At 42.7% G+C, this 21,684-nt stretch overlaps 1 protein-coding gene across 3 annotated transcripts; it reads left to right on the top strand.

Annotated features, from left to right (window-relative positions):
• Positions 1 to 5,206: 5,206 nt before the first annotated feature.
• LSM14B (LSM family member 14B) lies at positions 5,207 to 21,284 on the top strand. 3 transcript variants are annotated; one of them, XM_084645170.1, is made up of 10 exons: positions 5,207 to 5,529; positions 12,223 to 12,386; positions 12,835 to 12,970; positions 13,461 to 13,577; positions 15,842 to 15,997; positions 16,188 to 16,265; positions 17,113 to 17,274; positions 17,463 to 17,616; positions 19,310 to 19,486; positions 19,885 to 21,284. In XM_084645170.1, the coding sequence occupies exons 1-9, from the start codon at positions 5,409 to 5,411 to the stop codon at positions 19,479 to 19,481; spliced, it is 1,260 nt and encodes a 419-aa protein (XP_084501296.1). In that variant the 5' UTR covers positions 5,207 to 5,408; the 3' UTR covers positions 19,482 to 19,486; positions 19,885 to 21,284. The 3 variants fall into 3 exon arrangements, with proteins under 3 accessions (XP_084501296.1, XP_084501297.1, XP_084501295.1); XM_084645169.1 differs by having other exon boundaries at positions 5,208 to 5,529; positions 15,842 to 16,009; XM_084645171.1 differs by lacking the exon at positions 13,461 to 13,577 and having other exon boundaries at positions 15,842 to 16,009.
• The last annotated feature ends 400 nt before the right edge of the window (positions 21,285 to 21,684 follow it).

The raw sequence follows: 21,684 nt of genomic DNA, 5'->3' as shown, positions 1-21,684 counted from the left end.
GACAAGATTCCACCATCTTCATAGCTATCTAAATTTATCTTATCTTTAAGGTAGGTATTAAACTTATCACTGTTATCTCACTGCTTTACAAGCAAACTAGTCTAGAACCAGTAGTTCTTTGCTGATTGGTTCTCTCAATCCCCTCTGCCCTATGAAAGAGAGGGATAGTTTCATAGTCCTTTGAGGGGTTTTTTTTTAAAAAAAGTTGTGGGAAAGCTATAGTGAAAAATTGGGTTCTTATTAGCGCAAATCTCTTATTTGCTCCTATTGTCAGGAACCTGAAATTTGACTCACCCTGAATTCATAAATAAAATCAAGCTGGACAATGAAAATGCACACAGTAGACTTCAGTAAGCTTAGCAAAACCAGCCTCTTCTGGGCCCAGTTTTGCACTGAAAAAAATTGCTAGCATGTTACATAAACTGTGGCTGTACAAATAAAATGACGAAGGTGTTGGGGCTATTTAAGGTTAGCTAATGTACCCAGTTTGGCAGTTTTTGTTTACCAAGTTTTCTTAGTATGTCATGTATGGATAGTAATCTGGTTTAATGCTCCTATTTTTTTAATTATTTTTTTGAGCTGGGTTAGGGTTTGTACAATTACAAATTGTACCTGCTGTAGATTTGTTTTTCTTGAGAGGTGCTCAGATACTACAATGATGAGCACAGTACAAGAACCTAATAGAATTTTGGAATCCTATACTACTGTTCTAGAGGTAAAATGTAATCCCCGCCCCCAGTCGAAGACCTACTGCCCGGTGACTGTACCTATGACTTCATTTACTGTGTTATCAGCCTATATGAAATAAAAGTTTTCACCTTCCTAAATACATTATTATTCCGAGTGGTTTGAGTACTCAGATATGACCCTGGCTCTGACACTGTGATAGCCTCTGTGGTGTGAGGCTTTTCTTTTCCTTTTTTCCATTTCTTTATTTACTTTTCTATTTCCTTCCTTTAATCTCCTTCTTCCAGTGTTGTCTTCTCCCTCCACTTTCTTTCTTCCATATTACTACTATTCTCTCTGTATATCTACATTTTATTTATTCCATCTTTGCCCCCTGCATTTCTTTTTTTGAAAAAAAAAGATCCTCAGTTTTATACAGACTGACAGAGCATATTTTTTCTTCTCATGTTTCCTATCTCTTTTCATTCCCCTTCACTTCTCTCCCTCACTCCTATACTTTGTTATCCATTCCCTACTCCATAGCTAACTATTGAACATTGTTTCTCCATCCTTGCTCTCCTTCCCTCCTGGCACGTTCATTTCTTTCAACCCATTACTCAATTCCCCCACTTTTCTACTTCTTAGGCTCACACATCTCTTTACTCCTTTATATGTTATCTGTCCCCTTTTCCCCTCACCCACTCTAGAGAAAGTTCTTCCTCTCACTTTCAACTGCCCCTTCCTACCCCCCCTTGAACCACCAGCCTTTCCTGGGCCATTTCTACAATTACTCCCAGCCACCTCCCAATAACTATGTAGCAGCCCTGAGGAAATTAGGGCCTCCTTTCTCTCACCCCCATACTGCAGCAGTGGAAAGAGACTGGCTCTATGATATATGGCCTTCTCTCTCTTCCAACTGCCACAACTGTCCCTCTATTGCTACTTCTCCACTGTATAAGACCTAGGTATTATTATTATATACTACTAACCCCACATGTGACCTTCCAGTTATATCAGCTGCCACAGTTGTCCTGCCAAACTGCCTGTAACTGTTACCAGTTGCCACAGATTTCCCTCCAATTGCCACAGATTTCCCTTCAGCGTCTGCTATCACCAGCTTCCATGGTCACCAGTTGCCATATGTTTTCCTCCAACTGTCTTCAGGTTCCACAAGTATCTCTCCAGCAGACAGTCAACAGCTGCCCGCACTTGTGTTCCTTCAGCTGGCACTGTTAGAGATCGTTTTCCAATTGACGTTCTGTCAGCAATTCCCATGTCCAAACAACTCACACTGCCACAGCCTTCCTCCTAAATGCCACTGTCATCAACTACCGTATGTCCCTCCAACTGCCACTGGTTGCTTCCAACTGCCACTAACACCAGTGGCCGTAGGTGTCCTACATACTTCCACTGTCACCAGCTGCCACCGGTTTCACTCCAACTGCCATTAACGTCATCCGCTACCACACGTGTCCCTTCAACTGACGCTGTTATCAACTACTGTTAGGGACCCACACAGTCACCAGCTTCCACTTCCTGTCACCAAATGCCACAGAAGTCCTTTCAACTCTGCCACCAATTGCCACACTGTCACCAATTGCCACTTATATCCAACTTCCACTGTCTCTAACTGCTTCTGTCATCAACTTCTACTGGTTGTTTTCCTACTGTCCCAAATGCCAGCCTGTCAAACTCACATCTGCCACAACTGTCCCTCCACTGTCATCAAATGCCACTATCATGGGTTTCCCTGCAACTCCTCTTAACAGACACAAACTTCCACACAGATATATTCCAGATATATTCCGTCAACACACGCTGAGAGGTTTCAGAGTAGCAGCCGTGTTAGTCTGTATTCACAAAAAGAAAAGGAGTACTAGTGGCACCTTAGAGACTAACAAATTTATTTGAGCATAAGCTTTCGTGAGCTACAGCATCCGATGAAGTGAGCTGTAGCTCACGAAAGCTTATGCGCAAATAAATTGATTAGTCTCTAAGGTGCCACTAGTACTCCTTTTCTTTTTACGCACTGAGAGGGAGCTTTATCCAATCTTCTGACACTTAAGGGGCCAATGGCTACACTATAGATCCCCCTGAGCAACATAACTTATGCCGTCTTAAGTGCTGGGGGAGAGCTCTCTCCTGTCGGCTTAAAGCGGCTACACTAGAGAGTTTACAGCTGAGCCAGTGCAGCTGCGCTGCTGTAAGCTCTCTAAGGTAGCCATAGCCTTAACTAAGCCTACAGGGGCATTACAAGTGAAAGCTGTCATATTTCTTTTCACTGATCTTCTATGATATCTGTCTTTTGTCATCCAGAAGATGCAACCATGCATAATTTAGGGCCATGCTGTGCATGAGTTTATTATTGTGTATCTCCCTTCCTGTGTGAAGTTTATGCCACTGTGTTCCATTCCTTTTTACCTTAATTATTGCCCCTGCATGACAATTCCTGTTCTAACAGGGAATGGTGGTCTTTTCCTCTCTATTGCTTTAAAACAGGGAGTTTAAAACTACTGTGATCACTTTTTCTGGTACAGGATGGAACACTGGAATCACAAGTTTCCATGAAGTCTGGAATCACAATGGCAGAAGTCTTCTGGTGTGTGTCTGCATGTTCATGAGAAACAAAAGGAGGTGGATTGAAAATACTGGAGGCCCATAAGCCATCATCACACTTCTAAAAATATGTAAGATTGGAAATGAGGACTATTAGATCAACAGTATTGTGAAGATTTGGGGACACAGAGTGAAAGAGGAAATACTTGTTCTCCAGACTTGGCTACATTTTCTCCACTATCTTGTACAGAATAATTAGCCCTGATGCCTCTGAACTGACTTCATTATTAAATTTTCTTTATTTCTGCTTGCCTTATTTTTTGCAGTTTTAACTTTTCCACAGACCTCAGTTAGATGCACCTTAAACAGGCAGTTAAATGAATTTCCTCATGGAGGGAAGTTTCTAATTGGTAGCTTTCAGGGATATAGGTATTTAAAATCAGCCTTGTTGTGCTTCAGTATAGTTATATCTTCTATTTAGAGCCAGGTTATGGACATCTAATCAAAATGTCAATAGAAAGGTTATTAATACCAGAAAACAATGATCAAATTTAAAAGTAACTTTTATTTTCAAGTATGTTTTTTTTTAATTCACATTTCAGATTCAGGTTTTTTATTTTGTACATTTTAACATTTAATTACAGGGCTTCATTAGTGAAAAGGGTGTGTGTGTGGGTGTGTGTGTACATGCACACACATACATGTGTATTCCAGGGTCAGAAAAGAGATGTCTGTGCTTTTCATGCTATATCAACCATAAAGCACTATGGTAAAGGGGGAGAACTGCTCTCCAAGCCATGGAGCACAGCTCTGCAGTGCCTTGGGGAAAGGGAAGAAATCTGTGCATGCTATTTAATGTGATCCTACAGGTCCCCTCCTTGTTGTAGAGCTTGTGGAAGGCAGGGTCCCACATAGATCTTTCAGGGATCTGTGTACTCTATACTGTAGGTCACTCCATATTACAGGGCACTGGAGGGCACCACAGTCCCTGAGGGAAAGGTTCTTCCTGGTGGAGGGCTCTGGGGGAGGTCTCTGCTTACTGAGGCATTGAAGGTAGTATGGGAGTCACTACAGGGCCTTGGCTAGGGAGGTGAGGTCTATGCTCTCTTTGTTATAGAGCCCTGGGATCTCTGCTTACTGGAATCCTGAAGGACTAATCAAAGAGGTGCTCCAGGGCCTTGAGAAGTCTCGGTCTTCCCATCATGGCCCTGCAGCTCTCTGGGAGAGGCTTCAGTTTTGTCTCTACTGCAGAGCTCCCGGGGGCCTTGCTATGCTGTAGAACTGGAGGGGGACACTGTGGGGCCCTGGGTGGGAAGCGGAGTGGTCTGTACTCCCAGCAGCAGAGTGCACTGCTGGTATGGTAGGGGGGTCCAGCTACCTACAGTCCATGTTGCTATCTCTGGTGATCTGATAGCGTGTCTTGTGGCATCCTTAATGCAGCTTCTGGAGCGATGGCAAAAGATGAGAATTTAAATTTCCAGGAGGAAGTTTCTAGCCCTTGCGGTTGTAGAGACAAGCTGGAGGGCGTGACCCAAGGGTCACCAAAAAAGCTTAACCACCAGAAGGCAAACAAACAGAGCCCCAAACTTATCCTCTTAAGAATCTCACGAGCGGGGGGGGGGGGCCTGACCAGCAACGGTTTTAACGCTTGTGGGGGACGGCTGGGTGGGTGGGCTTCTCACCCTGCGGTCCTGGAGCACGGGAGGAGCGCGGAGGGTCCCAAAGGGGGTGGGGGGGAGTACTCGCCTCTGGAGTGCATGCTGACAGTGGGATCCTGCACAGCCCTACGCTTTGCCCTGTGCCGGCACCGCAGCGGGGTCAGGCGCGGGGTCCCGGCACGCGCCCTCCGCCCCGCGGCGCACGTGGCACGCACAGCCGGCTGGATCACGTGACTGCCGTCTGACCCGGTTTCTCCCGTCCGGTCAGTGATGGAGAGAGGCGCATGCGCGATCTCGCACCAGACCCCCCCCCCCACCCCCAGTCTCCCTCCGCCCTATATAAGGCGCCGACGGCCGCGGCGGGGCTCCCGACTCCGCAGTGTGTGAGGGGGCGAGGCTGGGCGGGCAGCGCAGCTACCTGAGCGGCCTCACCCCCGCGTCTCGCCAGGGCCTATACCACTGAGCGGAGCCTCCTGCCGCTTTCTCCTCAGCCCCTAGCCAGGCCGCGCGGCTGGCCCCGGCGGAGCCATGAGCTCGGGCACCCCCTACATCGGGAGCAAGATCAGTCTCATTTCCAAGGCGCAGATCCGCTACGAGGGCATCCTCTACACCATCGACACCGAGAACTCCACCGTGGCGCTGGCCAAAGGTGAGGGCGGCCGGGCCAGGCATCCTCCGCACGGCGGGGGCGGCTTCTCCCCACGGAGCAGACCGCGGGGCCGGCCCTGGGAGGGACGGGGGAGTCGGGCCTAGGCGTCCGTCCGGCTGCGCGGGGGAGAACCGGGGGGCGGTGGGACCCCTGGTGCGGGATAGCGGAGGCGCCGAGAGTCGCCTCCCGCCTCGACGACGGCAGCGATGCGGGGGCAGCGGGGGGGCTGCGGAGTCGACGTGCCCGGGCTCATTTACGGGGAGACGGCTGAGCAGGGGCCGGGAAACCTGCCGTGGCTCCGAGGCGGCTCCCTCCCGATGTTGCCTGGACCGCGGCTTCACTCCGTGTTCACTCCCTCTCCCGGGGTCTGGGAGGCTCTTTCAGCCCCCACCCGCCTGAACAATGAGCCTGGCGAGGGAGGTGTAAACAGGCAGCAGCTGGAGCCAAGCTGCTTTGCCGCGGTGGTCTGGCGAAAGCCCCAGGGACCCCGCCTCTTGTTTCAGTCTGGGGATGGCTGACTCGGACTCCAGCTCTGAAATACCAACCTGCCCAAGCTCAAGTGTGGGGGCCGAGTGAGGCGCAAAGCCTTAATTACAGCCGGGGCTGGTTCATTTCGCTGTGGCCCCTTTCGTGATTCAGCATTTGATTAATTACTTCGCAGTGTCAGAGCTACAGCGTGCAGCATAGTGAGCCTGGCCTGTAGTGCAAATGGTCCAATGCAAGAAAGTCAAATAGTCACAAGAGAGCTAACTGCTGGATATACTACACCTTACTTAGAGGCTGGTGGGAATATTACAAGGCCTTTTTTGGACACTTGTTTAATTTCTCAAGCATAGTGCAGCAATTCAGCTTTTTTGTGAAGAAAATATGTGAAAGAGCTGCTAGTATCTGAAGTTTCCCTGTTAGTCTTAAACAACCACACTTCCTTCTCTTAGAACAGAATTTTATGACTAAATTGTTGTAACAGTATAATTTCTATTACTTGGATGATAGCATTATTCTGCAATGTTTGGATTGGGTCAGTAACCGATCAGAGTGTTTGTGGAAATGGAAGAATCTTAAATTCTGTTAATTTTTTTAGTAAAATAAGGTACAAAACCTAAATCTTGATTCCTCATTTTAATACTTGTGATCAAGAATTGGACTACATTCAAACTGTATAATATTCTGGAATAGTAATCTCTTGTGCAGTGCCCTTAAATCCTGTGTATACTCTTCAGTCTGTTTACCTGGGTTTTTGACACTCCATGCTTTTCTGGTTCTCCTATCTTGCAGACTGCTTCTTCACTTACTCCTTATTTTGTTATTTGTCCTTGGGCATACTGATCTTGATTCTCTCCTAGACTTTCGCTGTCTCTTATTTTCATCTACCACCTACACAAGTGACTCTCAAACTTGCTTCTGACTAGAATCTTAAGTCTGTTTGCCATCTCATAAGTCTCTCAAACCAGATTTGTTCCATGATGCTTTTCTAACCATCACCTCCACTATCCTCCTTTTATTCCCAGCCTGCTATCTCAGTGTAAGCTTTTTCTTCCTTCGTCTCTGCCTTGTATCTTTAGTTTTGTTGCTTTCTCTCTCTTCACATTTTACCCTCTCCTCATTTCCCTAATAGGGGAAAAGATTTTGTGCCCTTTGTCATGTCTAACTTTCCTTGCTATCACTTCTTCCTCTCCAGTCTGTTGAAAATATTACTTCTAAAATCATTGAACTCCTCCTGTCTCTCAAACGTTAATCCTTCCACTAGCAATGTCTTACTGCATCAGATTCAAGGACCTCATCTTACCATACTAGGAAGTATTCAGGGGATCCAGGCAGTCTTTCCTGGTCCACAGTTCCTATGTGCCGAATTGCAGATAAAGAGAATCTAACTTGGACATTTGAAACCTACTTAAAATGAGTTTTTTGAATTTCCGATATCGGACTAATTTCAAATAATGAGATGTAGCTGATCAGGATTTGCCTCCCCAAAAGCATGCATGTGTCTAACACTATGTACTTCATCACATGCTTTACAAAGCCTGAGTAACATATTGTATGTAAGGAAGCTAGGAGAAGAGAATGGAATTCATTTGGATGCCAACAAGGCTGTCTGTCAACTGGAACAGCAGGGCTATGGCTGCGGCTGCTTTTCCCTTTAAGCGCGGGTCCTAGCATCCATATATATATATACACACACAAATGCAATTTCTTTACCTATGTCCTATCTACACTGCTGATTCAGAGCCTCCTTTGTAATGAGTGGGATGCAGCAGTCTCCTCTGTAGCCTTTGTTTTCCACCTAGCATTCACTACTTCAGTGCTTAAGTGGAGTGAGTGCCTTTCACAGGACCTCTACCAGAAGAATGTCTTCATATGTATTAAATTAGTGGGGGAAAATACATGCTGTTTGCCTTAGAAGTCTATAAGTCTTAAAAGTATTTTGGATGTTGGTCACTTTTTAATTTGGTGCACTGCCTGCAGCGTATTGGCATCTGTGTTGTAACTTAATTTCTTAACTGGGAAATTGGCAGATTCATATTCCATTGTTAAAATGCTACTTTATAAGTTTTTCAGATCAAATTTTGCTTTTGAGCTGAGACTAAGATTTCTTAAACTACAGGATTTATGTCAAAAGTGTTTTCTGATGCCTGACCACAATAATAGTGCTGCAGTCATACTTAGACCCATGCCATTGTGACAGAAGTGTAGCTCATAAATAAGACATTGATTTGTTTGGAGAAGTAGAGAAGCATTTTGAACTCTTTACAGGTTCTCTCAAATTGCAGATAACTAGCAAATGTAGCAATGTCAATTTAAAAGACTTGCAATAACAGACTTCTGTCCAATGTTCTAGGTGTCCTAACATCATTTTAGAGCAGTAAGATCTCAGCAGTACAGAAATCATGTTAGCAGGAACTAACCCAGACATCTATAGAAACTCTTTTGCACCCCCTTATCGTTTTGGGATGTATCTCCTCAATTTTCTCTAAAACTGACATTTCTTTTGCAGTGTGTCTGGAAGGTCACCACATTCAGGCTATTTCAGACCAAGGGAGGAGCAAGTTAGAGTTTTGAGGCTATCGCAGCACACGCTGCAAGCTGCTACCTCTCTGAGGTGATCCAGCTTGGGTAGCCCCTGCTGACTGCACATATAATAGTATGGCATGGGGTGAGAGGCAGTCCCTCTGTTAGGCTGGTCTCAGACCCTTTCAGCTTTTAAACATCAAAACACGTTAAACTCCACCTGGAGACTGATGGGAAGCCAGTGCAGATCCCAGAGCTCTTGTACCATATGCTCCCAGTGAGATGCCCCACTTAATAAGCAAGCTGCTGTGTTCTGCACCAGCTACAGGCCCTGATAAGTATAGCCCCATGTAGAATGCACTGCAGTAGTCTGATCTTGAGGTAACAAATGCATGGAGAACAGTGGCAAAGTACAAATCTGAAAGGAAGGGTTGCAGCCTTCTAGTTAGCTGTAGATGGTAAGCTGCCTGGGTTACTGCGTTACTCAGAAAGATTGATGTTACCTCTGGCTGCTTCCCCAGTCCATCATCACCTCTTATGTGCATTGAGCATCAGTCAGTTTACTCTCATCCATGCTCCAGTTTCAGCTAAACACCAGATTAAGTACAGAATCACGTGAGCAGAGTTGGACAAGACAGATGTACAGGTGAGTCTCATCAGTCTATTGAAAGTTCTGCTCCCTGTTCCAAATATGGCTCCATATACGCATTGGACAAGGTGACAAATGACAACCTGCAGCACTCCTCACTGCTTCTGAGGAAGAGGAGCAGTTTCCTACAACTAGCTCTTGAGAGCCATCTGAGAAAGGAATAAAGCCACTGACAAGCAGCACTGTCTATTCTGCTAGGGTTAGCTGGTGAGACAACAATTCAGGCTGTAATCAGCTGTATCAGAGGCAGCTGATCTAATGCCTGATGGGACACCTAGTCTTCATCCATCACAAGTCTTACTGTACCAGTCTAGAGCCCTGTTGATCAAGGGTTAAGGTGATAATTCATTATCTAGATGCCTTTATCTTCCCTTTTTTAGGAAAGGCTGTGGAGAGGTGATGCTGGTTGATAATTAGCTAGATTGTCAGCATCAAGCTGCAGTATTATCACCACTTTGTTTAGCATGGTTTCTGGCTTTTACATTTAGAAAAGGTGGATGACATACCTTACTTGTTAGTTTCTAAACATAAACAAGAGTTCAGTTATATGCTGGGATTAAGTTGAAAACACTTATGTTTGAGACTGTTTCTCTGGAAGTGGACAAGCAGTCGGTTTTTATAAGCTGTTAGATGGGATGAGATAAGAGGTCTCAGTTGCTCTTCCTGAGTATGAAAAATACAAAATCTCTAGCTTGTGCTAATCTTTTGAAGATCCGTTTTAGGTAGCAAAATTTTGCTACATAACAAGTGTCCAAATTGCATGAATAGTGCATGAGAGAAGTATAAAGTAGAATCTTGCTATTCCGCCCTTTGGGTGGGGGGACATGTTCAAACTGAAGCTATGTCCACACTACAGACTAGAGGTGTGATTCCCTCCACGTATGTGCACATGCTTGCACTAACATTCACTGGGCTAGCGTGAGTATTAATAGCATAGCTGCAGTAGCTCTGGTAATGGCAGTGGACACCGCTGAGCTGTGCCAAATACGAACCTGCCTGGAACAGGTGGGGATGTACTTGGCATGACTGAGCTGTGCATCCTCTTCCCATGCTACTGTGGCTACACTGCTATTTGTACTTGTGCCAGCTCACTGAGAACTAGCATGAGCATGTATACTCAATCAGGAGAATCGCACCTCTAGCTTATGGTGTTTGAAGTAGCTTAAAAGGCTTTTGCAGACTCAGCAGTGCTGGAACAGAGGAGCATTAATCAGTTACTAGTGTCCTAGCCCTGTTCCAAGGATGTGCCAGGTAATGTAGTACTCTGCATTGACCTGTAAGGAGAATATGATTGACGCTAGTCCTGCTCAAATACGAGCAACATCTTAGTCTGTGCTTCAAGAAACTGCAAATCTAGAAGTCCATTCAGTGCAACTTTGCAGTTTAGTGATAGCTCAGTGTTCACAAAATGAAGTTCAATTGAGTTTGAGTTCTTTGCTTAAGGTGTAAGGTAGGCAGTATATGTATTAATCATGAAACGAATGGCATTCCGCTCTGGGAGTGGAGAGAGGTGAATAATGTGCGTTAACTTGTGTTTTACCTGTAGCTACCACACTCTTTCTTGAAAAACTAAATTAAATATAAGGTCATGGTTTGAACTCTAAAGCTTTAAATGGAGTGGGACTAGAGCTAGGTGAAATCTTTTTATGGAAAACAATTTTGGATTGACCACAAATATTAATGAATTTGTGCTGAGTTCATCAAATAGTTTTGACCAAGTAATAAAAAAAATCTTTAAAAACCTCTATCTTGATGATGTCAACAAAATGTTTTGTTTCAGCTATACTTGACTTTTTTGTGGGGGAGGCATTTTGCCAAAAGCAAAGGAAAACTAGTGTCACAAAATACTTGTAGGGGTAGGAGGAGAGATTTTAATTTGCCTTCCACATCACAGGCCAGTACCCTTGCCACTGGTCTATGACAGATTCTGATATGAGGCTTTCTCAGTCTGTATCTGCAAAAAGAACAGCAGGACTTGTGGCACCTTAGAGACTAACACATTTATTTGAGCATAAGCTTTCGTGAGCTACGGCTCACATCGCATGCATGCCACGAAAGCTTATGCTGAAATAAATGTTAGTCTCTAAGGTGCCGCAAGTCCTCCTTTTCTTTTTGCGGATACAGACGAACAGGGCTGCTCCTCTGAAACCTGTCCGTCTCCTGTGTTGCAGCTGTTCACTCTCTCAATAAAGAAACTGGTCATTGGCGTAGGAACTAGAACTTGAATATCCCTCATTCTAGGTGGGTGCATAAGCCACCAGACGAGAGTTGTCCTCGCTTTTTCCCTATCCCAGTGACAGTTGTAAGAACAGCCCAGGTGAATACCCAAACCACTGGACTAAAGGTTATAAGGGAGCTGCTGTTCCTAGGTGTTCTGTGAATCTAGTTCTCCTTTGTTTTTGTCAGATTGCCCAAATTGTGGCTGCAGGATCAAGCTGGGATGTTTTTGACTCTTTGGAAAGATTCAGCAAATGTTTGGCCCCAAACTATTTTTTAATTTTTTTTGGAATTGCCAATGAACACAAGAATCCATTATTTGCTCAACTGTAGTTGGGACCTTGCTGCTTGAGATGGCCCCTCTTGTGCTATTCTGCCACAGTTGTGGTGGTTGGAGGAACTCAAGCTCGATCCCAGTTTAAGAGGAGGCTGATGGTAGAGCAGCCTTGGGTAAGGGGGCGATGGCACCTCACCTTAGAAACAGGCTTCATCAATACAAAATAGCCCAAGTCATTGACTTTAAGAATCACCTGTTTACATAGACTACTGCTGAGTTGTGCTTTAGAAAAATCTGATGTGTGGGGATCAGGAAGAGTTTGTTCTAACATTGTGACCTGATTTATTTGGGGGGGGGGGGGGTGTGTGTGTGTGTATGTGTATATATATAAATAAAAATATAGGAGGGATACTTATAGCCTTGAGTACATGCCCTTTGCTGTGGCATAAAGCTAAACTTCACCTGAAACTATATAGTGTTGGAGAAATAAGTTGCAGTACTAGTAGAGGCTAATATCTATTACTTTCTCTCTTAAATGCTGAAGTGCGGTCATTTGGTACTGAAGACCGTCCCACAGACAGACCTGCTCCTCCAAGAGAAGAGATTTATGAATACATAATTTTCCGGGGAAGTGACATCAAAGACATTACTGTATGTGAACCTCCTAAAGCTCAACATACTCTGCCTCAGGATCCTGCCATTGTCCAAGTAAGAATTTCAGTTTTAAATGATGGTGGAAAGTTTTGAGGCAATATACTAGCAGTTCAAAGCTTGACCTAAACAAGTCTTCAGGTTATAAAGATGGTGTTACAAAACTGAAGGTCAGTGTAAATGTTTCCAAGAATTTTCATAATTCAAGCGGAAACACTGGTTTTCAACCAAATACTTCCCTTCAATCTTTGTGGCCAAAGTATTGCAGCATTGAAAACCTGGTAAGCAGTCCAGATTTTAATAGACCCAGGTGTAATCACCACAGTAAGTTATCTTTAAATATTTTCATAAATTCATTTACATTTTAAACAACCTTGTTACTTTTAGTACCTTAAAAGCACTAAATCCCCCACTGCAAGGACAGTGGGGAAACAGGAAATACAAGAGTTCAGAAACTGCTGGGTAGTCAGTGAAAATGTACTTACACTATTATCTTGTTATGCAGTCTTCACTGGGCTCTGCCTCTACATCATCCTTCCAGCCACATGTGCCTTATAGTCCATTTAGAGGCATGCAACCCTACAGCCAGCTTGCTGCCAGCTCTTTACTTAGCCAGCAATATGCAGCTTCATTAGGTTTAGGTGAGTAAAAGCTTGAAGATGTACTCTTTGAAATTGTAACCCCGTCTTTAAGGCGTGGTTACACAATGGTTTGTGCCCTAGTGTTACTAATAACTACATTTTTCTGAATTGACTGTTTGTATCCTCTGTCAGCAGTTAAAGCAACCAGCCTTATGAAATGAGGCTTCATTCTAAAAAATCTTAATTTAAGAAGTGTGTGTGTGTGTGTAGAGACAGTAAGAACAGCATGAGTCTACTAGCATCTGTTTGAAAGTACTGTATATAAGCTTAAACATTTGGTTATTGACTTAATGAGGACATAGTCTGTTTCTAGTTTAAGATGCCCTGCATATACTGCACTCTGGTAAAGAAAATTGACTCCAAATATGTAGCATCTCAATACTATTCTAGGTAACTTCTTGTATCTCTTTCCAAGTCCTCACAGTGTCTCAACTACCTTGCCTTATTTGTGTACCTTTTTTGCTTTCTCTTCTCCCCTCTGTATCTTTAGAGAAATTGGTAAGCCCTCCAACATCAGCAGCTGCTTCCAGCCCTAGCTCTTCTCCGTCTCCACAACCTGTTTCAGAGCCTGACATGTCTTCCGAGCCACATCAGCTCTCTTCCAAGGGTAACAGCAGTTTGAGGACTCTAAATATTTGGAAGAACCTGCATGGTGTTTGCAAAACATTCTGTTCTGCTTGTTAACCCTCTCAAAATAACAGTACTTATGTGTAACTATAGCAAAACGGATACATCGTTCTTAGTTCTTGCTTTGTTGACCATTTGTTAGCGCTCTGGCTTACTACTACTCTAGAAGAATTGATTGGCGGGCTGGGGAAGGAGAACAAGTACAGGATAGTGGTTAGTCTTCGCAGGGAAGGCTGGCTGCAGAAGATGTTTGCTTGTTGGGACATACCAATGGATATTTATTGCCAACTTACAGAATGGCATGAAGTAGACCTTTCCTTTCTGTAGAGGAAGGAATGATGCTTAGAGCCCTACAAATCCGTGGATATCTGCTCTATATCTCTGGATATCCACAGATAATTTTTGTGGATCAGATGCAGATACAAATTTTGTTTCCGGGTAGGGCTATAATGATACTAAGTTGTGGGGTAACTGCTAATTAGCTAGGTCCTTAAGGAAATACTAGCACCTTCTCCCATTTGTTGTTGGAGAGGAATTTTTGAATGCATTCCACACTTGACATGGGCCATGAATGCAGTTTTCATGCTTTACTGATTGAACGTCTTGTTTGACCATCTGGATTCATGAAAACTATCATATCTGAGCTAAGATGTGACCGTCTGATCTTAAATTTTATGCACTAAATTGAATCCAGTTCAAAAGTAGGTTAAGGGGAAAACTAGGTTGAAGAGCTTTGCAGTGTTTTCAGGGCAAATAATGTGGGTACAATCCACATGTGTAGGTAGCTGTCATGAATCTTATAATCTACACTTAAAAAAATGCTTGGGTCAAGTTGGAAAGCATGCATGCATGTAGCTCCCCTCCTCTTTTTGGCCCATCTCTATCTCTCTGAACCATATCAAAGATCCAACTAAAGTAAGCTTCAAAGTGCTGCTTGCTGACAGTAACTACTGGGAAGGCTTAATATCTAGACATACTCTAAGGGTATTATTTCTTCTTGTGGCAGTCTTAAGTGTATACTAGATTAGTATGTGGCACAATAGAGAACCCTAGAAATAGAATGCAGATTCAGGATGCACTAAAATAAGCAATGGCTTGGCTCATGTAATGGTGTAATGCATTTCTTGATCTTAAACTGAACCAGTTGCATGAAGAAAATATCTCTATCCTCACTTATGCAAAACTACCTAACATTCTGTTCATCAAATTTTATGTTCATATAAAGAGTTAAGTGTGTGATGTCTCAAAGTACCAAATATTCACTTCTTTGCAATCATAGGGAATGAGTATTTGTCTGAACACTTAGTCTGACTTTCTAATGTGGCTTGTTATACTTCACACCATCAAGATACATTCCTAAATGTGCCATAGTATAAAAAAAGTCTTGAAACAAAAGTCCAGGAGCTTGGTTAAGGTTGAAATGTTACCCTCTAACTCCTGTACTATATGCTTTAATATCTAGGAAACATTGAGAGACTGGACTAGTTTTAACGTGTTTCTGGGTTTTCTTGGTGGTTTTTTAACAGTACCTAGCTACTTGATGTAGTGTCCTTATGGAACGACTTCCAAATGCATGTAAATATGACTTGTACTTGATGAACCATAACTACTAGAGCCATTAAACATTTATTTTAACAATAGATCTGACATGGATGCCACGTTAATCTGGTTCTACTTATCAAAAAGCTGAGTACAGTAAGACCAAGCTATTGATAGAGTAAAGGTTATGCACATTGAGACATTCTCAACTACTTTGAAAACGAAGCACTTTCAGGAAAAGTCTGAAGCAAGCTTCTTTTAGCTAAAAAATGTACTTATTCTGTAAAATTATACACAAACAAGAATACCTAATGAAGAGAAATGGGAATTCGTACGTTTTGGAAGCTTATTGCATATATAGTGACTTCTTAATTTGATATGCATATTAACTTTGTCCTTAACTATTACTATAACATAGCAAATTGGTAACTTTGCATTCTTCAGGAGTGACATTGTTGACTTGGTTTATGGCCCTGAGCTCATGGGGCGAAACTTGTATGCCAACACTTACTCAAATGTGTAGTGACGCATTGCAAACCCCCATAGCAGAATAATGGAAGTGCCTAGGAGGTTCTGCGGAGGTATTGTTAAATCTGTTTTTGATCATGGAGGTTCAGGAGCAATGTTGGCATATTTCTTGCATGCAGTACTTCCTGGAATGCAACTAAAAAACTAGTTATTGTAATAACCCCTTTGTTTTTCCAGGTGCTGGTTTCCCATTGGTTCACCAAGTACGCAAAAGCCCCATGGTGGAGCAGGCTGTTCAGACTGGTCCAGTTGATAACATGAATCAAAAAAAGCCACCCCCAGCAAAAGTAGTTTCTGGTATCCAACGCAATGGTCGGCAGATTCCGCAAAGTAGTAAGACAAATGGTATACAAGTCTTGTTTTCAAATGGGTATTTGGTAGAGCTTCCTTCAGAAAAATGTTGAAGTAACTTAGTACAGTCCTTAAGCCTGCTTGATGAGTTAACTTTCAACTTCTAAGGTAAGCTAACTTTGTTCTTGTATGCTTGGGTTATAAACAGTCTTCCTTTCCCTGTTTGCTTTAGATACAGTTCAGCCACCACCTGTGCAAACTCAGGGCCAGGTGAATGATGAAAACAGAAGACCTCAAAGGAGAAGATCGGGTAGGCTAACTTGACCTTAAACATGCAAACTGCTGTATAGAACTCCAATTCCCTGCTCATATAATTGAGAATAATGGCTAACATAAGATGTTTATGAGCAGCACCATGTTAATAAATAAAATAAAGGGGGAACAAAACACAGCCAAAAGAGCATTCAGGTATGCAGAAGTAATGCTTTCTTAGCTCCAGAGGTTACTCTACAAAAACCTTGCAGAGCCATAGAGAACATACCAGGGGAGAATTGCTCTGTTGCATCTCCCCTGAAACTCAGGTTTAAGCATGTAAACTTGCTATAAATTATTGCCTTTACACAGGCTACCCCTCGTACTGTGTAAGGATCTTCAAAAGGGATTTGAGGTAGCCATAACCAGCCAGACCATGTTATCACAGCTTATCTAAGTTGTCTTCCTCATGTATTGTAGAGAACCATGTAACTGGTTCCAGCCTTGTGTGGGTTTCCTGAAATATGTACATATCCCAATGTGTGTGGATTTATGGACTGAAATTCCTTCAGATTCCTTGGGAAACTTTAATTGTTTAGTTTTTTCACCACAGACTGTTTGGCATTATCTTTATAGTAGTTGAATGCAATGCTGGCAGGGAAAATTGGCTGTAGTCATCTAACTTAACAGTAAGACTAACTTTTTGGAAAACATTCTTGGATGTTAAAAGTATTGCTATAATGTGTTTCTACAGTGAAGAGCAGACGTCTCTTTCAAAGAGGTGTGGCATAATCACAGGACTGGAAGCCAGAAACTCCTGAGTTCTAATCCTGGTTTTCTCTGGCCTTGACCAAGTCATTAACCTTCCTACGCGTTACCAAGTGTTTAAACTCTCCTGCTTTCAGGAAACAGGAGAACCAGGAATCGTTCTAGAGGACAAAATAGACCAGCCACTGTGAAGGAAAACACAATAAAGTTTGAAGGTGACTTTGATTTTGAAAGTGCAAATGCACAGTTCAACCGAGAGGAACTTGATAAAGAATTCAAGAAGAAACTGAACTTTAAAGGTTTGTGTCTTTAGTAAAGCCATTTACATTTGATAACTTTAAGGATGGCGTATAGACAACCTCTTGCTCTGAGAAATTACATGATTGATTAACATAGGGAAGAATCTCAATCTAGTTTGAAGGAGCAAGAAAACTGATGGCTCTTCAGTACGCAGCAAGGAAGTGTGTAATTAATCTTCTATCTTCAGATGACAAAGCTGAGGCAGGGGAAGAAAAGAAGAGTGATCCTGGAGTAGCAACTCAGAATGATGGCAATGCAGATGAAGACCTCCTTGGACCCAATTGCTATTATGATAAATCAAAGTCTTTCTTTGACAACATCTCTTCAGAACTAAAATCCAGGTAATTAGCTTTCTGAAGCTCAGCCTGTCTTATGCCACTTAGTGCAGGCAGTATCTTAGAGAGGTCCTAGGCTAGGTAATGCCTAGCCCTTTGTAAGAACATGGATAAATGAAACTCTGCGTCTTGAAAGGCTGCTTCTATTCAGTTTTGGATGATCAGTAACCAGGCCTTTGAAAGGCATGTGGCCACAGAATTTGACAGCTCACTAGATGCTACTAAACTTTCAAATACTGATATCTGATCTTAGAACAAATTGCAGTCTTGGTTTGTTTTTTTGGGGGGGGGGATTCACTTGACCTAACACTTGTTCACATCTGATATGCCAAAAGCTTTAAACACAGATGTGAACACAAGACATCCAAATGGTAAACTATTGGAATATCATAAACTATCTTTTAGACATTCTAGAAACCGTTTTAAAATATCCTTAAAACGTCTTTACCCAATTTTTTTCTGCTTAGTCTTTACCATTTGTTCCATTAAGACTATGGAGTTGCTTGCTGTTCTTCCATGTAAAAGTGCTGCAGTGTTCGTAGGGGAAAGGCTAAATCCAAGCTGTTCTATGCTTCCATTAGAATTTCCTAAAGATAATTCCTTAATTTAAGGATTTTATTTAAAACATTGGCTCTAAACTATGTGTCCCTTAAATGTCTATTTAAAAAAAGTTATCCTGGGTTTTAAAATATTAATCCCCTGGTCACCTATCCATTCCTGTCTCTTTACAGACAAGTGGTGGCTAGATTGTCCTAGATTGTTTCTGAAGTTCTAAACCCACTCCTCTCCCATTACTGTATGCTGCACTTCCTTGGTTAACAGTTGCATTTTTATCCCTCTGAGTCGCTAATTGCACTCTATTTTTCTTCCTATATAAATTGTGCAAAGTAATCAATGTTCATCTTTATCTTGCAGGGGAGGGGTGGCAAGGTCTAAAGTAGAGCTCTATTGTAGAAGTCAGACCTCTAATGCTTTAATCCAGGCTCTGCTGCTGAATTTGTGTGGACCTTAGGCAGATCACTTCAGCTGTTTCCTTGTACCCTCTTTTCCCTTTATTTAGGCTGCAAGCTCCTGAGTTCAGGAACTGTTCTTGTACAGCTTGCACAACAGCCGTGATCTTGATTGATTCTAGGGGCTACTGTAATTCTGAATCTTTAAACTATGAGACTTTACTTAAGTGAAGGATCTATCTGTGTCAGCACTCAAACCCAACTTTAGTTCCACTTTCAACAAATGAGACTAGGAAATATAATCCTGTCTCTGTATAGTGATCTAGAGTTACCGTTTTTGTGGGGAAGGAGGAATCTAGTGCTTTCTAGTTACTAAAGCTGGTCTAAAACAGTCTCTCCTTTCCTGGCTGTCATGATTGAAACTTGGTAGATCTTAATTGCTCTAAAAGTACCAATAGCATTTCAGGAAAACAGGTGGAGGGTACTGCAGCACTATTGGAAACAGGACTGTTCAGTCCCTTTTAAGGCACTTGTGGTTCCAGCTTCCAGTTAGGATGAAATGGTAACTAACAAGAAGACAGTTGAGCTATCACTTAATATGTGACTTGAGTAAGGGTGCAGAGAAAGCAGACTGCAGTACATTAGGCTTTCTAGATCTCTGTAAAATGAGTTCCTTGCTCCTGCCCAAGTGGTATGGACTTTCCCCAGAACCATCTTCTGAATAATGTTCATGCTTGACTCTTGTTCAGTTCCAGGCGTACAACATGGGCTGAAGAAAGGAAGCTTAATACAGAGACATTTGGCGTGTCTGGCAGGTTTCTTCGTGGACGTAGCTTTCGTGGTGGGTTTCGAGGTGGAAGGGGTAGTGGAGCAGCACGGCGAAACCAAACAACTCACAGAGCTGGTACTGGAAGAGTGTAATGGAGGCAAGTTTTGTAGCAAATGTTGTGTCTAAATATCTGTTCAACTTTTAACTTGGCTGCTAGTTTTGCAAGCAGACCTAAGGTGATTCCTTATGGATGCACCTTTCATGCTCTCTTCATATCAGGTGGGATCTGGATAGAGCAGTCTTAATATCATTATCATGCCACTCGTGGTTATTCTTTGCTGGGGCTGACATTCTGACCAAGTCTAAATAAAAGGGGCCCTTGCCTTCCTCCAAGATAATGGAATGCAAATGCAATCTCAGTGTGTTGTGTTTTGGTTAAGCAAGTGTAGCTTGACCAGGGGAACTAATCTCAGATTAGTGTTTCTGTGGGCAGGGATGGGAAGGAGGTGGGATTGGTCTCCTTTATTTGATACCGAATACTCTCTTTCTCTGCAGGCTCTAAATTCCTCTGCCATGAAGGTGAAAATTATGTATATAGGATGAAAACTAACTGCTGCACCAATGTGGGATAAGAATAAGCCCTTGTTTACTGTCTGAAAGTCAATTACAGAAGTTCATGTACAACTAGTATTTTGGGCTTCAGCTTAATTTGAACCAGTGTCTAAGAGCTGGAATGTTTTTGGAAGAGGGAATGTGTTCAGGATTATCTTTTGGAGTCTTTTTTTTTTTTATTTTCCGAAGTGCAGGCTAACTTAAAATATGGTGGTTTTTTCTGGGACTCTAAAAGGATGCTGTAGTTGAAACAAAGTAAAACTCCCTTTCTGTACCCTGAAGATCATGCTATTTTAACTTTCTTTAAAACAGAACCAAAGCATACTTGAAGTAAACCAGCTAACTTGTTTGTTCTGAGCAACCAAATGTACCCTTTGCTGCTGCTGCTTGCTCATTAAGGCAGCATAACTTCAATACTATGTGGTGTCTGGAAATACAGATTTCCAGTGCTGAAGGGGGTTGTGTATAGTGTGACTTGGGAATACTGGGTGGCTGCTGATCATGTGATAGTGGGGGGGAAAAAAGGTTGTACAGTTATTTGCAAGTCCACTATTCTTTCAGGGGTACTGCATGATTCCATGCAATGGCACAAGATCAGTCACTTGAGGCTGTCTCTGAAGTCCTGTTTGGAGGAGAGAGCCCAAAGCCTCTAACTAGCCAGGCTCTATGTAGGGGAGAGTGCTATGCTGTGTATCCTCACTCATTAAAACAGTGCTAGAACAGCAAGTGATCTCCTACATGCAGTGTTCAATACTCTGTTAAATGCTTTTGCAGTAGCTTACCTGTAAACTAAGCAAGAATAAAGGCGGAGAAACCTCTCAAAAGGAGCAATTTGAGGAATGACTTATTGCCCCCCCAACAGTACCAGATTGTGTAAACAGTATACACTGCAAACAGTTTTATGTACACTAGTAGGCTCTGTGATGGAACACTATAAAACGTTGCTTTCCCTAAACTAAGGAAGGGGAACCCATGTAATGAAGCTTATCGGATGGGTGTTTTTTAATTTCTCTAACCCCCCCAAACTGTAAATAGTTCTTGTTTTTTGTTGAGGTGTGGGGAAAATTGGGGGGAGGGGTTATAAACTTGTTTGCATGAATAAGTGGGTTAAGCTTATAAGTTATAGGCATGTGTTCTTTTCACGATGGGGAATTTTGTTGAAAAAGCACTTTGATAACTGAACCCATGACATAGCCAGAGTTTTAGTTTATGCATCGACTAAGTTACTGTAAAAGCTTGGATTTATTTTTGTTAGGACCTCATTGTTAAGAGTTAGAACAGAGCTGCCCCATTGCTATGGAGTAATGTAAATTGTAATAAATAAACGTGTATGTTTAACACTTCTCCTATTTTTGTTCCTGTAAACGGCTAACGGTTGGTTGCTTGCAGGAGCGTTACTCAGTGGCTATATGGCTGAAACCTCTGCTTTGAAATAAGCCAGAGACCTAGTATCTAATGAAGGGTGGGCTTAGTGTTAATCACAGCTAGAACTGTGTAACTTATTTGTATGAAACCACTCGACAGATCTGTACTTCCTCCACAGCTTCATATTTCCATCCCTTCATTTTGGATGACCACTTCTCTTGCTTCAGTGGCAATGAAGACTTCAGCACTTCTTATCCTTGGAGAGTCGGTTTGACTACTGTTCATCTTTGATGGAGCATCTCATGGCCGAGCATCATGCATCTGAAACCATTAGAAGCAGCAGCTGAACTAACTTATTTTCTGTACTAATAAGAGGGC

This window comes from Lepidochelys olivacea (genome assembly GCF_965140295.1).
Source record: "Lepidochelys olivacea isolate rLepOli2 genome assembly, chromosome: 13".
Classification (NCBI taxonomy): Eukaryota; Metazoa; Chordata; order Testudines; family Cheloniidae; genus Lepidochelys; species Lepidochelys olivacea.
The sequence above is the reverse complement of the archived record's forward strand: the minus strand, read 5'-3'. Positions and strand labels throughout refer to the sequence as shown.